At 39.0% G+C, this 14471-nt stretch overlaps 1 protein-coding gene across 1 annotated transcript in view; it reads right to left on the minus strand.

Moving 5' to 3' along the window:
• Nucleotides 1-386: 386 nt before the first annotated feature.
• Nucleotides 387-14471, minus strand: part of LOC124622167 (single-stranded DNA-binding protein, mitochondrial) — a 31377-nt gene continuing 17292 nt past the window's right edge. Inside the window, exons 3-4 of the mRNA XM_047147811.1 lie at nucleotides 11455-11574; nucleotides 387-1068 (exon numbers count right to left, since the gene is read on the minus strand). Coding sequence (XP_047003767.1) covers nucleotides 854-1068; nucleotides 11455-11574 — 335 coding nt within the window. The 3' untranslated portion in view covers nucleotides 387-853. The remainder of the gene's footprint in view (nucleotides 1069-11454; nucleotides 11575-14471) is intronic.

Here is a 14471-nt window from a genome sequence, read left to right on the forward strand (position 1 = left end):
ATTTTTTGTTCTTGCTCTTGAGCACATTAACGCTCAATAGTTACATTACATTTAGAGAGACTGTTTAAATGCTCAGACAATCTTCACATAACTTCATTAGGAAGAAGAGAGACGCAATTGTACATTTACGGTTGTAGATTACCTTTTCAGCTTCTGATGCAAATGGGGGAAGTGGAGACCTCTCACTTACCTACATCTCTTACCTTTTTATTACATCCAATAGCTAGAACATTTTCAGCCTTGCTGTGTGTTTTATTCACTGAAGTGCACTCCGAATTTTGCTGTAAGACAAGATCTTCATACTCGGGCAACTGGCAAATGCAAACTGGTGGTGAGGGACAGGGATATATTGAAACAATACAGTGATTTCAATTATCAACTATGTCTTTTGTCTCAGATCTTCAGAAGATTTATTTCCTGCATCAAATGGCCACTACATTTGCCACAATACATTATGTTAGTATCTGAAGTGAGTAGTAAGGTGCTGGTTCTGTTTCTTACTCTCATTTTATTGACATGAGAGATGTGAAAACAGAGGCCATCCACTAATGATCTGGCATCCTATTGCAAGAAATATATCATTGTTCTCAGTCTTAACAGTAAAGGATGTAGTTTCTCAACTGCAATATCTGTCACTAACATGCTGAGGGCAAGTCACAGGAAGAGAATTTATCACAGAATGACACCCATTAGCTTAATTACAGCAGTCAGGGCCACCAACAATAATGCATCCCATGCACTTAGTTCTCTTGTAGGGACTGCATTTGCTCAATCCCAAATCAAATACAACACTGAACACTTGTGTTTCATTCTCACCAGGTGGACTGATTTGAGTTTATTGTTTCACACTACATTATGATGGCTCTGACGACTGAAAGAAAATAACATCATCAGCCACAACAGCTGTGGTTGTCCTTGTGTTTCCCTCTCCATCTTTCACTTCTCCATATGTTAATCGGCCAGTGATGTACACCCTTTGTCCCTTTTTGAGGTAGTTGTAGACCACTTCTCTCAATGAGGGCTTGAAAACACAGATTCTGTGCCAATCAGTTCGTTGCACAAACTCACCTGGAACAATAAATGAAAACAAATATTTGTAATGTTACAAGAGTTGATATGTGTCATAAAAGCATTTTTGTAGTTGGATACAAATTACAAAAAATGCTTTTAGAACAACATAAAAAATCAATTTTTGACAATATAACGTAATTGAATAGATAAAAAAAATCTACTCATCAAGTTGTGGCAGGGGGAACACATTTATAAAAAAAAGGTTCTCCTGCTTCTGCTTGGTGAATAATTTTTTTTATCTATCCAATTACGTTATATTGTCAAAAATTGATTTTTTTATGCTATTCTCAAAGCATTTTTGTAATTTGTAATTTTATTTCAACAAAGGCATTAGGGAACAGTGAAAACATCAGATTCCATAGGAAGGTGTGAAAGGCACAGATATGCCTCTCTTTAAGAACCTGCTACCTTATTCATTTTAATTACTTAGGAGAGCAACAAAAACATTAAATATGAACGGTCTTCCTGGAAATTTGATCCCAACTCTTACCAAATAAAAGTACACTAAATGACAGCATGACTTTACACAATACACGCTGTCTGCTATTGACACTGAAGTCCTAGTGTAGTGCTATTTCATCATGTGGCTGTAGTGCATCAATAACGCAGAAAAAAATATACATCATGAAGAGCTTCTTATATTTCCCTGTTAAGGAAGTTATTTACTAACTCACTCCACCCATCAATATTCCTGTCAGTGTTGCATTTGGTAACTCTCAGGCAGACTATTAGACAGAATAGTGGCAAGAGAAAATTTAGTACATGTTGTAATGGCAGCAGCACATTTACATGCACAGTGCTTGTCTCATTGCTAGGGAGCATCCTGCTGAGGATTATTCAATGACAAGCACCCAAACTCCAGGCAGTACTTCATGGTGACAAGAAAAAAGTACATGTCAAAACAGTCAAAAGAGGGGCAGAAGAATATTCATTAGAAATCATAAAAGGTTACTAACATACATCTGTAGCACGTAACTACATTCTATTCCACTAACAAGGGGAGACCGCCAATTGTGAAATTCAGATTCGATTAATACTGCGCATAATAAAAGCTCATGGCCAGAGGTGTAATGTGGCAAAGCACCAAGATGCACTTCTCAGCCGTTGTCGAGAAAATCGACAGTTAAAAGAAACCGTTGCGGTGAAATACTCTCTACGATTAATAATTCTCTACAGCATCGTGGCGCAGCGGTAAGCGCTCGGGTTCGTAATCCGAAGGTCGCCGGATCGAATCTCGCGGCATGCAATTTTTTTTTATTATTAGTTTTTTGCAATTCAAATATATATGTATAAAGTGTTAATGAATTGCTTATGCATGTTGGTGAAGGCGGATCGCTCTCCAGTTGTACCGCCTCCATTTTTCCGTTTTTTTTTTTTTTTTTTTTTTTTTTTTTTTTTTTTTTTTTTTTTTTTTTTTTTTTTTTTTTTTTTTTAAAAACAGGGTGTACCAAAGCTCTCCCGTCCGCACTGATTTTCGACAATGTTATAAGTTGCGCTAGGGACCGCGTCTACCTTCTTTCGAAGTTAGCAGGCAACTACGCTGTTATGCGGTGGCTCGTTTCGGCCCATTCAACATCTGTCCTTCAAGTGTAACGAGCGAGTAACGGAGTCTATATTTCATACCTGCCACAGCAAATTTGTGTTCGTGGGGTCTCTATTCTAATTCGAACGTTTGACTTATGCTATACGTATTCGTTTCGGAATATCGTTTCTACATCTTCCGTTAACTATAAGTGGTTAACATTATGAAGACAATTAACAACATTTGTGAAATACAACTTTGTTTGCGGAAAACATAATGATGTTCGAAGTCGCCAGTTTTTCCACGACAAACGACTTTCAACAACTTATTATATGCATAATTGTTGCAACTGATTGCCGGGACTTTATATATATATATATCTAAAAACAAAGATGATGTGACTTACCAAATGAAAGTGCTGGTAGGTTGACATACACACAAACATACACACAAAATTCAAGCTTTCGCAACAAACTGTTGCCTCATCAGGAAAGAGGGAAGGAGAGGGAAAGACGAAAGGATGTGGGTTTTAAGGGAGAGGGTAAGGAGTCATTCCAATCCCGGGAGCGGAAAGACTTACCTTAGGGGGAAAAAAGGACAGGTATACACTCGCGCACACACACACATATCCATCCACACATATACAGACACAAGCAGACAATTTAAAGTACATTGGTCTTTAAATATGTCTGCTTGTGTCTGTATATATATATGTGTGTGCGCGAGTGTATACCTGTCCTTTTTTCCCCCTAAGGTAAGTCTTTCCGCTCCCGGGATTGGAATGACTCCTTACCCTCTCCCTTAAAACCCACATCCTTTCGTCTTTCCCTCTCCTTCCCTCTTTCCTGATGAGGCAACAGTTTGTTGCGAAAGCTTGAATTTTGTGTGTATGTTTGTGTTTGTTTGTGTGTCTGTAGACCTGCCAGCACTTTCATTTGGTAAGTCACATCATCTTTGTTTTTAGATATATATTTCCTACGTGGAATGTTTCCCTTTATTATAACTATATATATATATATATATATATATATATATATATATATATATATATATATATATATATATATATTTGAATTATAAAAAAAAAAAAAAAAAAAAAAAAAAAAAAAAAAAAAAAAAAAAAAAAAAAAAAAAAAAAAGAGGGTTGCATAGCACGAGATTCGATCCGGCGACCTTCGGATTACGAACCCGAGCGCTTACCGCTGCGCCATGACGCTGTAGAGAATTATTAATCGTAGAGAGTATTTCACCGCAACGGTTTCTTTTAACTGTCGATTTTCTCGACAACGGCTGAGAAGTGCATCTTGGTGCTTTGCCACATTACACCTCTGGCCATGAGCTTTTATTATGCGCAGTATGAATCTAATCTGAATTTCACAATTGGCGGCCTCCCCTTGTAAGTTCAAACTAATGGTAGACCTCCACACCAATGACATGTACAAGTCATTGACAATAAAGTTCTGCTGTTTTGTTATTCACATCAGTAAAAGTGCTACTACCTGCTCTCTCACAGTAAATCTGTCTGCTACACAATCACATGTAATTTAATTACGGAAGCAAGCCACGTAACTGTAAAGACAATGTACATGTTATGTCTCTCATATTAAGAGAACATCCTACTGGAATAGTTGTCGATACGGAAAAAGATTATTTGCAGTAAGAGAAAATTTGATAAACAGTTGTAGAAATACTGAAAATTATTTTCCGTACAGATGCCATTCAATATGTTCTATTATTATGTAATCATAGCTTGATGCAATAAGGACTTGACCAAGTAAGTGCTATTCTTAATCCTTCTGAGAATCTCTGTCAACATTCTTGAAAACCATTAGATAAGACTTAGCTAGTGACAAAATAATCTATTTAGTGCATTTTACTGATCCTCTAAGATTCATTTGTACACAGATTTTTGAAAATATTTTGATCCACAAAGCAACAGTAAAAGCACAAACTTCACTGAATATACAGTGGTGTTGCCACATTCAAGTAACGATTGGAAAACCATCTTATTAGGTAGCATCATATTCATCAACAAAATGTGGAAAAATATGTTTGGTTTCTGGAATCAGATTCCTGGCAAATTACAAATGATGGCTGAATAAAGCAACACATCTAAAATTTGGTCCAGATTGTTAAGCTAATAATAATAATAATAATAATAATAATAATAATAGATGCTGCTGCATAAGTGTGATGCAACTACCATTCTATGTATGTATTCAGCTATTTTTCTTCATAAGTAGGTGAGGATGAGTAATTTGTGTCCAGCACTAACAGATCAATACTGGTGAGCATTATTAATTTTTTTTAATAAGTTTCTCTTTAATGCCCTTAGAAATTCATGATGTATAAAGCAACTACACCTGGATAGCATAGTGCCAGCAATGGCCAACTGAGCACCAGCAAATACATGGCAGATCCGTGCCTGTTGCTAGAGCATAACAAACCTTACAAGAATTATCATGCTGAGAGCCTAGGCAAAATTTGCCAATACCAGTGCTTTCTTATTATTTAGTGAACACTGTTACAGTCCAGAAAGCGACGTTAGACTGTCACAGTGGCCATTTAGAACTGATCTCAGCAGATGTTTATACTCTGGTATATGAACATAGTTTGTGTAAGTGTATCACTGTCACCTTTTTTTCCATTTTTAACTGTGGTAGTGAATGGACTGGAAGCACTTTTTGTTGGCGAAGAAAATAGTTTATGTTTGGTGTGCACAGAATTGATAAAAAATTTTGCATAATTGTCAGAACATATTAACCAGAGCCAGTGCTAGAAGTAGGACTTTTTTGTGTAGCCAAAATGTAATATGGAGTGCAGTAGCAAAGCAGTCCTCGAGATATTTGTTTTATTTCTGTTTGGAATTTCAACACAGCTATTTCTTACAGCATGATCATACAGAATTGATCACAAATGATCAGGAACACCAAGTAAAACATATTGGGTTGTACAACTTTGCCTAACACGAATTAAAAAGAAGCTGTTCATTGTCTTCAAAAGGAAGGATTACAACATCCTGTACTAAAAAAGTTCACCACCGTAGTTAAGGGATGAGCATAGATGGCTGTCATATGGATGATCCAGGTTAGATTCCTCGTAATGACAACGATTTTTCGTTGGTGGAGGACTGGTACAGGGTGCACTCAGCCTTCGAAAGCCAACTGAGAAGCTACTTGACCAAACAGCAGTGGCTCCATGGTCTGAGAAGGGTCAAAACGTCCGTGAGAGCAGTGTGCTGACCAAATGCTCCTCCTCACCACATTCGCATGATACCGCATGACAGAGGATGACATGGTGACCGGTAGACATTCCTTGAGCCTTCACAGCTTGGTAAGGTGCTTTTACTAAAATAAATCCCTTTAACTTTGTAGCTGTTAAAGTCACTGTTATTGGTAACTAACACCTAAACTAATAAACACAGGAAGCTGTCAAAGTAAGCAGTGACTTCTTTTAATTCTCACAGTTGCTAAATCACAACACTGTATTTAAAGTCATTGTTAGTATTTGAGAAAAAGACATGTTCAGCCGAAATAATACTAGTGAGTGGAGCTTATAGGTGCTCGACACTGGAGTTACCAGTGCTTTTACACATATTAAACAAAACAAATGTGGATAAAATGATTAAAATTGTTGTCACACAGTGAGAAAGAAACCTATAAAATGACACTCATTCACTCACTCCCACCTGCTTGCACTGACCTACACAAACACTATCTCACAGGCCTTAATACAACAGAGAATGGTGAAAGGTGCTAAACATGAGATTAAAACAGAAATAAAACTACAGAAGAGATAAAACAAAGGCACAGGGGAACTGCGACTAGCTAACCACTTACAAAAAAAAAAAAAAAGCAAATGTGAGACAGTCACACTTTTAACACATTAAGAACATCACACGACCTTAGAACTCTAACCACATTCCTTTCAATGTCACTTAAAATAGAGGGCAGAGCTGTCGGCAAATCTGGTCTGAAAATAAAACATAGTCTAGTAAAATGTGGCACACATTATTTCTACACAACAAGCACCACTAGATGCAGCCACTGGTCTTCCACTGATGTAAGACTCTGTACGTCAACAATGAGGTGATATCATCCAGGGGGATAGCACACTAACAATTGAGGGTTGCTACACACCTCCTTGGATGCTATATCTAACCTTTCATTGCCTGGTACCCAGCACAAAGACATCTCCTTCCCTAGTCACTGTAGTTGAAGGAGGGCATCCTGGATATTGTGGACTACTGTATCTGCTTGGTTGTGTTGTAAGTGAAGGGCACTCAGAGAATTGGAATAATAAAGGACTTTAGCACATAAGCATGCCCGACTTGCTACAGTTCCTGCAAGATCACATTCAGTTCCGCATTGAAGACAACAAAGTCTTGAGGCAATCAAACCTTGAGGACACAATGAGCAAAAACAACAAAGCAACCACTGGAATCCCCCTGTTTTGCCCAAGCCATAAAGACAACTGAACAGTTGTGGTGCTCAGTTAAAATGGAAGAAAATAAAGCAATAAAAACGTATGCAAGAGTGCAATCTCTCCTGTACTGCACTAAATCTAAAATTACCAATCATGGTGGCAGGTGGTTAAAACACTGGATTTGAGGTCATATGTTTTCCACACCAAGTGAATCCAGCACATGCTGCATGCAGATACCAAATGGCACTGCAGCTCGTGGATGATTGGAGAAAGGTGTTCAAGAGGTGGACAAGCAACAGTATGGTGGGCAGGTGAATTTGGAGCTGCGAGGAACTTACACACCTGATGCACCACGAGGAGCTTCTGCTGGAAGGTGAGTGGCCGTTCCCAAGCCTCAGCACAGGGACTGGGTACGGGGCCGGTCCTACAGGTGCCTGTGGCCAGCCTAATCCCCTCCTGATGGACAGCATCAATAACCTTCAGGTAAAAAAGTCTCACTGACCTGTACACTGTATATCCATAGTCTAGCTGTGAATGCACAAAAGCCCTATAAAACTACAGCAGGTGCACCTTCTCTACTCCCCATGACCTGTAGCTAAGGCACTTTACGACTTTACGATACTCAATGCCTTCTGGGTTCTGGTTTTCAGGTCTCTCAGATGTGTTAACCACGACAGTGTGGAGTAAAAAATGAGGCCCAGAAATCTTACAGTGTTTTTAAAATGCAGAATGAATCCAGCATATGCAAGTCATGTAAATTACAGATACGACAAGAACAATCAAAATGCGCACACACAGCTATTGCTACAAATGCTAACAGCAATAAAATCAATGTAGCTTTTTACAAACTACTTCTTCTTCAGTAGCTCTACAGCCCTTGGTGAGCCTTGGCTTCTTCAACAATCTTTCTCCACACTTCTCGGTTATTTGCTGCTCTTTTCCACCCCCGGACTCCCACATTGGTGATATCCATTATTACCTCATCGATCCATCTTCTTCTAGGTCTCCCTTTTCGCCTAACTGAATGGATCATACCTTTCATCATTTTCTTTGGAATTCTATCCTCTGCCATTCTCTCCAAGTGTCCTAGCCATCGTATTCGCTGTGATTTCACAAATTTTACTATGTCCCTGCCTTGTATTAACTCTTGTAATTCGGCATTGTAGCGTATTCTCCAGCCTTCTTCCTCCCTTATTGGCCCATAGATTTTGCGTAGTATTTTCCGCTCAATGCTTCTTAGAGCATTTTTATAGTGTTCTGTCAACGTCCATACCTCTGAGCCGTACGTGATAACTGGGCGGACTAGGGAATTATATATTAGCAGTTTAGTTTTTCTTGTAACAAGGCTATTTTTGAAAAGCTGCATATTTGCAAAGTAAGCTCTGTTTCCTGCTTGTATTCTTTCCCTTATAGCCTTTCCAATACTGTTATCATTTGTTATTAGGGCTCCCAAGCAGTTAAAAGAGGACACTCCATTGAAGCATTTCCCATTGATGTTTAGGTTTTTAGGGGTTCTTCTGGCCTCAGATTGTGACATTACCATATATTTTGTTTTGTTTTCATTTACTATGAGGCCGATTTTTAAGGCTTCTGTTTCCATTGCCCGGTATGTTTCTAGGAGTGTATTGGTATTTCTTCCTACTATAGCAATGTCATCAGCGTATGCACATATCTGGCTAGTTTTCATAAATATGGTGCCTCTTTTGTTGATTTTATTTACTGCACTATGCAGGGCTATGTTGAATAGGACAGTGGAGAGACTATCCCCTTGCTTCACACCTTTATTAAAGTCAAAGCTATCACTTTTTCTGCTAAGGACCTTTACTTTTGCTCTTGTCTCTGTCATTGTCATTCTGATTAGTCTTATTAATTTAGCACATATACCAACTTCTTTCAGTACTCTGTATAGTTCTTGCCGATTTATGCTGTCAAAGGCTTGTTTGAAATCGATGAATAAGAAATGCAGATCTATATCATATTCATAGAACTTTTCCATCGTTTGCCTTATCACAAATATTTGATCAGTTGTTCCTCTGCCTGGTCGAAAGCCACACTGATATTCCCCTAGTATGCCTTCTGCACACTTCTGTATCCTTTCGTTTAATATACTTGTGAAGATCTTATAAGCTGTACTTAGGAGTGTTACACCTCTACAGTTTTCACATGCTGTTCTGTCCCCTTTCTTATAAATGGGGACTATTATTCCAATTTTCCAATTATCTGGCATAGTTTCTGTTTCCCATATATCTGATATTAATGTGTGCAGTTCCTTTATTACAGCCTCACCACCAGTTTTTATTAATTCAGCAATTATGCTGTCTTCCCCAGGGGCTCGATTGTTTTTTGACTTGTGCACAGCCTGGGAGACCTCTTGTAGAGTTGGCTTCCTTGCCTCATTGGTTTCATTGTCTACTTCCAGCTCCACTCTCCCTCCTGTGCAGCTGTCTCTTCATCTTCTAGGCTGGTGCTTAGTGTATCTTTGAAATACTCTGCCCACCTTCCCACTATCTGTTCTTCCTCCCTTATCATTTTCCCATCATTACTGGAACAGGCCGTTGTTTTTGGATGGAATCTATTCTTCAATTTGCCTATGGCATGATAGAACTTTCTTATTTCACTCTGTTCCTTTAGTTCTTCTAGTTCTTGAAATTTCTTCTTATTCCACTCTCTTTTCTTTCTCTTGCACAGTCTGTTAGCTCTTCTCCTTAATTCTCTATATTGTTCCACATTATTTCTGGTTTCTCTCTGTAGCACTTTTGTTCTTGCCCTGTTCTTTTCCTCTATTGCTGACCTGCAATCTTCATCAAACCACTCCTGGGTTCTTCTGTTCCTTCTTATGCCTATTATTTCCTCTGCAGCATCCTTAATGGCTTTTTCAAACCTGTTCCACCTTTCATCTACTCCTACTGTGGTCTCTTCATTGCTCAACTTTCTGCTTAGTGTTACTTGGTATTTTTTTACTTCATCAGGAATGTTCAGTTTGTCTGTATTCCATTTCATCATCTTTCCCATTCTGTTGCTCTTTGTTAGTGACAGTTTCTCTCTCAAGACTGATTTTATCAAAAAGTGGTCTGAATCACAGTTTGGTCCTCTGCAGCTCCGTATATCCGTAACTGACGTGGAGTGGCGTGCAATCACTAAAATATGGTCAATCTGATTGACTACTCCATTGGCTGCAGACTTCCAAGTACCCAGATGGATCCTTTTATGTGGAAAGCAGGTACTTTTAATAATCATATTATTCCTTGCTGCAAATTGGCATAGTAAGTCTCCATTCTCATTGTTTTCTTCATGTAGTGAATATTTTCCAGAAACTCCATACGGATGTTCATTCCTCCCTATTTTTGCATTAAAATCTCCTATTACTAGCATCAGGTCATATTTAGGTACTGCACAGCATACTTTTTCCAAGTCTTCGTAGAACTGTTCTTTAATTATATCCTCTTTTTCCTCTGTTGGTGCATGTGCATTAACTATTGATATATTCCTAAATTTACCTTTTAGTCTGAGTCTGCACATCCTTTCATTTATAGGTTCAAATTCTAGAAGGCTTTTCCTAACTTCCCTAGTTATTATAAACCCTGTTCCAAGTTGGCCTGTTCTTTCTTCTGGTCCACTATATACCAATGAGTAATCAGGTTTATCTATCTGCCCATTCCCCTGCCATCTTATTTCCTGTAGCCCTACAATATCGTATTTGAATTTTAAAATTTCATTGGCTATTTCTTTCATTTTTCCAGGCTGAAGCATTGTCCTCACATTCCACGATGCTACAGTTAGATCCTTTATCCGTTTCCTTTGCCGGGGTCATGATACATGCTTTCCATCCAGTTTCCGAGGCTTCTGTTGAATTTCTGTAATATTCTTTTTTTTACAGTATGGGGTTATTAGCCCCATGCCCAACCCCCAACCTGGAGGACCAGGATTTGTATGAGGTTTACTCTTCTAGGGAAGCTGGCTTCACTGCGCCTCTGGAGCCCTCCCTGCCCTATGTTGTGGGGCACACTTTGTCTGGCTCCTCTGTCGAGACCAGACCGGCTTGGGAGACCCTGCCAGTAGCTATGCTACCGCCGGCATAGCTCTCGACTTCACCGAAGCACGCAAACCCTCCCGCCCGGCACTGAAGGTGCCTACTATAAGGCGGTGTCCCCTGGGAGGGCTTTTTACAAACTGCACTTCAGAAACTTTCAACATTCTTTAATAGCAATATAACCAGCACACTTCTTATTGTCTAACATTTTGAATGTTACAATTCCTGGGTAAGAATATCAAGCGCACACAATTAGGAGCAGCTGAAAATTTTAACCATAGCTTAAATAGAAGAACTTACCCCAATCAATGAAACAAATCAAGTTATCAGATTATCCATTGTAATAATTTTATATCGGTTGCAATTTCACCTTAGTCATATATTTACGATTCATTGCATTACTCACCCGATTCATATTTGTAGTTAGTGTGTGTAGCAAGTGAAAATATGACAACTGGATGTTCTTCAGTACCCCTCCTTTGTGGCTCAGCTCCAACACGACCTAGGAGTTTGACTTCATTTATTGCTGAAAAAGCAAAGATATGATATAGTATTTCTAGTGCCCTGAATACATCTGAGCTACGTACAAGGCATATGGCTCCTAACTCTAAAAATTGATGTAGTTTTAGTAGTTTGCAATATGCTAGATATACATGGCCAGTCACATTAATGTGACCAATGCCTATGTTTGACATCAAAGTGCAATAACCATTCACAGATGGCAGGTGGCAGCACTAGCAGTAAAGAGTATATAAAGCATGTTGGGGGGCTGAAGAAAATAGTGCAGTCATTGTTATAACATGGAAATGCAACAATTTTGGGCCAGGGGTGGAAGCATTTCCAAAACTGCTATGTTTGTAAACTACTCATGTGCTTGGTATACTGTGGTTCAAGTATACCATGCATGGCAAAACGGCACTATCAAAAATCGGCGCTGAACAACTGTGGTGCTGTAATAGAACATTATGACAATTAATCCACAGTCTCCCAAGATGTGAGATGATGTAGAAATTATAACCTCTGTGTAACATTGGTGTTGTGTTTCTGTTTTTAAAAACAACTGTCAGGTCTAGCTCACTTCTTCCTGTACCATTTACTTTTTGGTGCCTTTTCTGTCTGCATGGAAAAGTAGAAGGTGATTTTGTTCTACAACTTACATTAATTGCATTTGATTCAAAGCTGTATTACCTAATGAATTTTGTCTTTACTAAAACAATGACACTATTCATCAGCTGCCATTGCTGCTGCCTTAAATGCAAATTGCACAATCAATAAAAGAACTTGCGTTTAATCAAAATTTGTTTCACAAAGTCCGATCCTTTTAAAAGGAGCATGAAATACTTATGTTTCCTTCCACACACACATCACTCCATTAGTAATGGACCATCTATCACTGATTGTGTCAATTTTACTGCCACTCCCGTCTCTAAGATAATTCCACTCTCTCTTCTTGTTAATCACATCAACCCACCTAAACTTAATTATTCACCAAAGAGGAGGAGGAATAATAGTACAACACAGGCCAAAGATGACAGGTGTGAGTGACAGCTGCAGAGATGTGCATGGGCAAACAGACATGCAATTGTTAAGCAACTGACTGCACAGATTAACCCAGGGACTACCAACAGTGTCCCTCAATGACCGTCCAGCGAACATTGCTCTGTATGGGCTTCCACAGTGGGTGCCTGGCTCATGCACCCCTGCTGACTTCAGCAGTGAAGGCTGAAATCTGCAATGCCAACATTGCAACTGGACATCGACTGAGTGGCGATAAGCAACCTTCTTCAATGACTCACGTTTTATGCTCTTTTCAACAGATGGCGATTGGACTGTACAACATGAAATGTCTGAAAGCAAACACCACACAACTATCATTGGAGAGTCCAGTCCAGAAGAGGGAGTGTTATAGTCTGAAGAATGTTTTTTTGAAATTCCCTGGGTGATCTCCTCTTTCTGGAAGGCAGAATGAATAAACTCAAGTACTCATTTATCCTTGTGGATCATGTGCACCCCAAACATTGTTTACTTTTCTTCGGGACAATGGCATCTACCAGCAGAACAATGCAACATGAAGCACAGCTCACAGTGGATGCTTGTGGCTCATCGGGTACCAGGATGAGTATACAATATACCCCAGACCATCATACTCCCCAGATTTAAGCCCAACCGAGAATCTGTGGGACTACCTCAATGAGGCTGTTCGTGCCATGGATCCCCAACCGAGAAACCTGGCACAGGTGGCCACGGCACTGAAGTCAACATGGTTCCACATCCCTGTTGGTATCTTTCAGAACTTCATATACCATATTCCTGCATGTCTCACACTGCAAAATGGTAGTTATTCAGACTTTTGACAAGTGGTTACATTGATGTTAGTGAACAATGTAGATCTGATTGCCATACTTTTGACTTTAAGGCAAGATCACATGCCTTACCTTGGACACACAAAGGATCACGTGTTTCCATTCTACACAGCATTTACACAATTACAGTTACGATGTTGCAGCTTTCTCTCCCACAGTCACGTGATACCTTATGTGTGATTAATTTCCCCCACCCTTGTCAGGCATCTTACCAAGCTTTGAGAAAATATTTCCAAGTAAAAACATTATCTTATTTCTACAATTTAGCAAATGTCCCTCAATAACCCTTAGCCATTCTGAGCTTAAGAATTCCATAATCTTAAGACTTCTTACAATACAAGGAGATTGTGTTCCAGCTCTCTGCTCCTCTCCATCTACATGTTCACAATACTTTAAATTAGCACTGTAACTATGTGATGATAGTTCACATTAAAGGGGAGTACCAAGCTTTTTCTGTGTGTCCCCTCAAGATTCAATTTATGAATGAATTCATCATATCTGATGCACCATCACATATTATTTTAATTATGGAACACCCAAGACATGAGGAGCCACGGGAATTCATGTAGCGGCTCAATATCAATGCCCACAGAGAAGTAAGTTAATAATATCCTGGACCCCTTTTCTTCAACAAAAGTTGGGAAGAGGTGTTAGTCTGCGAGGGAACTGTAGTAAAAACTAGTATTAATTCCGTGAAGGAGGAGGGATGGAGAAAACTAAGCATTTCTTACAAAATAAAACTGAAAATGATTAAAAATATGTTTATTAATTACCAAACATACTAATGCTATCACTTCAGAGTAAGTGCCAACTAGGGATAATGTACTGAACTGCCAAGAGTATAGTTCTTATGAGAATTCTGTATATTTTTTTGCTCTCAGGTAGGTTAGTAGTTTATGACACTGGCTGTAATAAGATCATGAATTCGAAGTGCAATGCTAGAGAACCCATAGTCATCTGGCACTTTCAGTTACAAACAGTGAAGAGAAAAAATTCTGGGCGTACTTGTTGCTAGTTAATACCCATTATACATTTTGACTTTCTTCAAACTGCTGCAGGA

This window comes from Schistocerca americana, chromosome 7 (genome assembly GCF_021461395.2).
Source record: "Schistocerca americana isolate TAMUIC-IGC-003095 chromosome 7, iqSchAmer2.1, whole genome shotgun sequence".
Classification (NCBI taxonomy): Eukaryota; Metazoa; Arthropoda; class Insecta; order Orthoptera; family Acrididae; genus Schistocerca; species Schistocerca americana.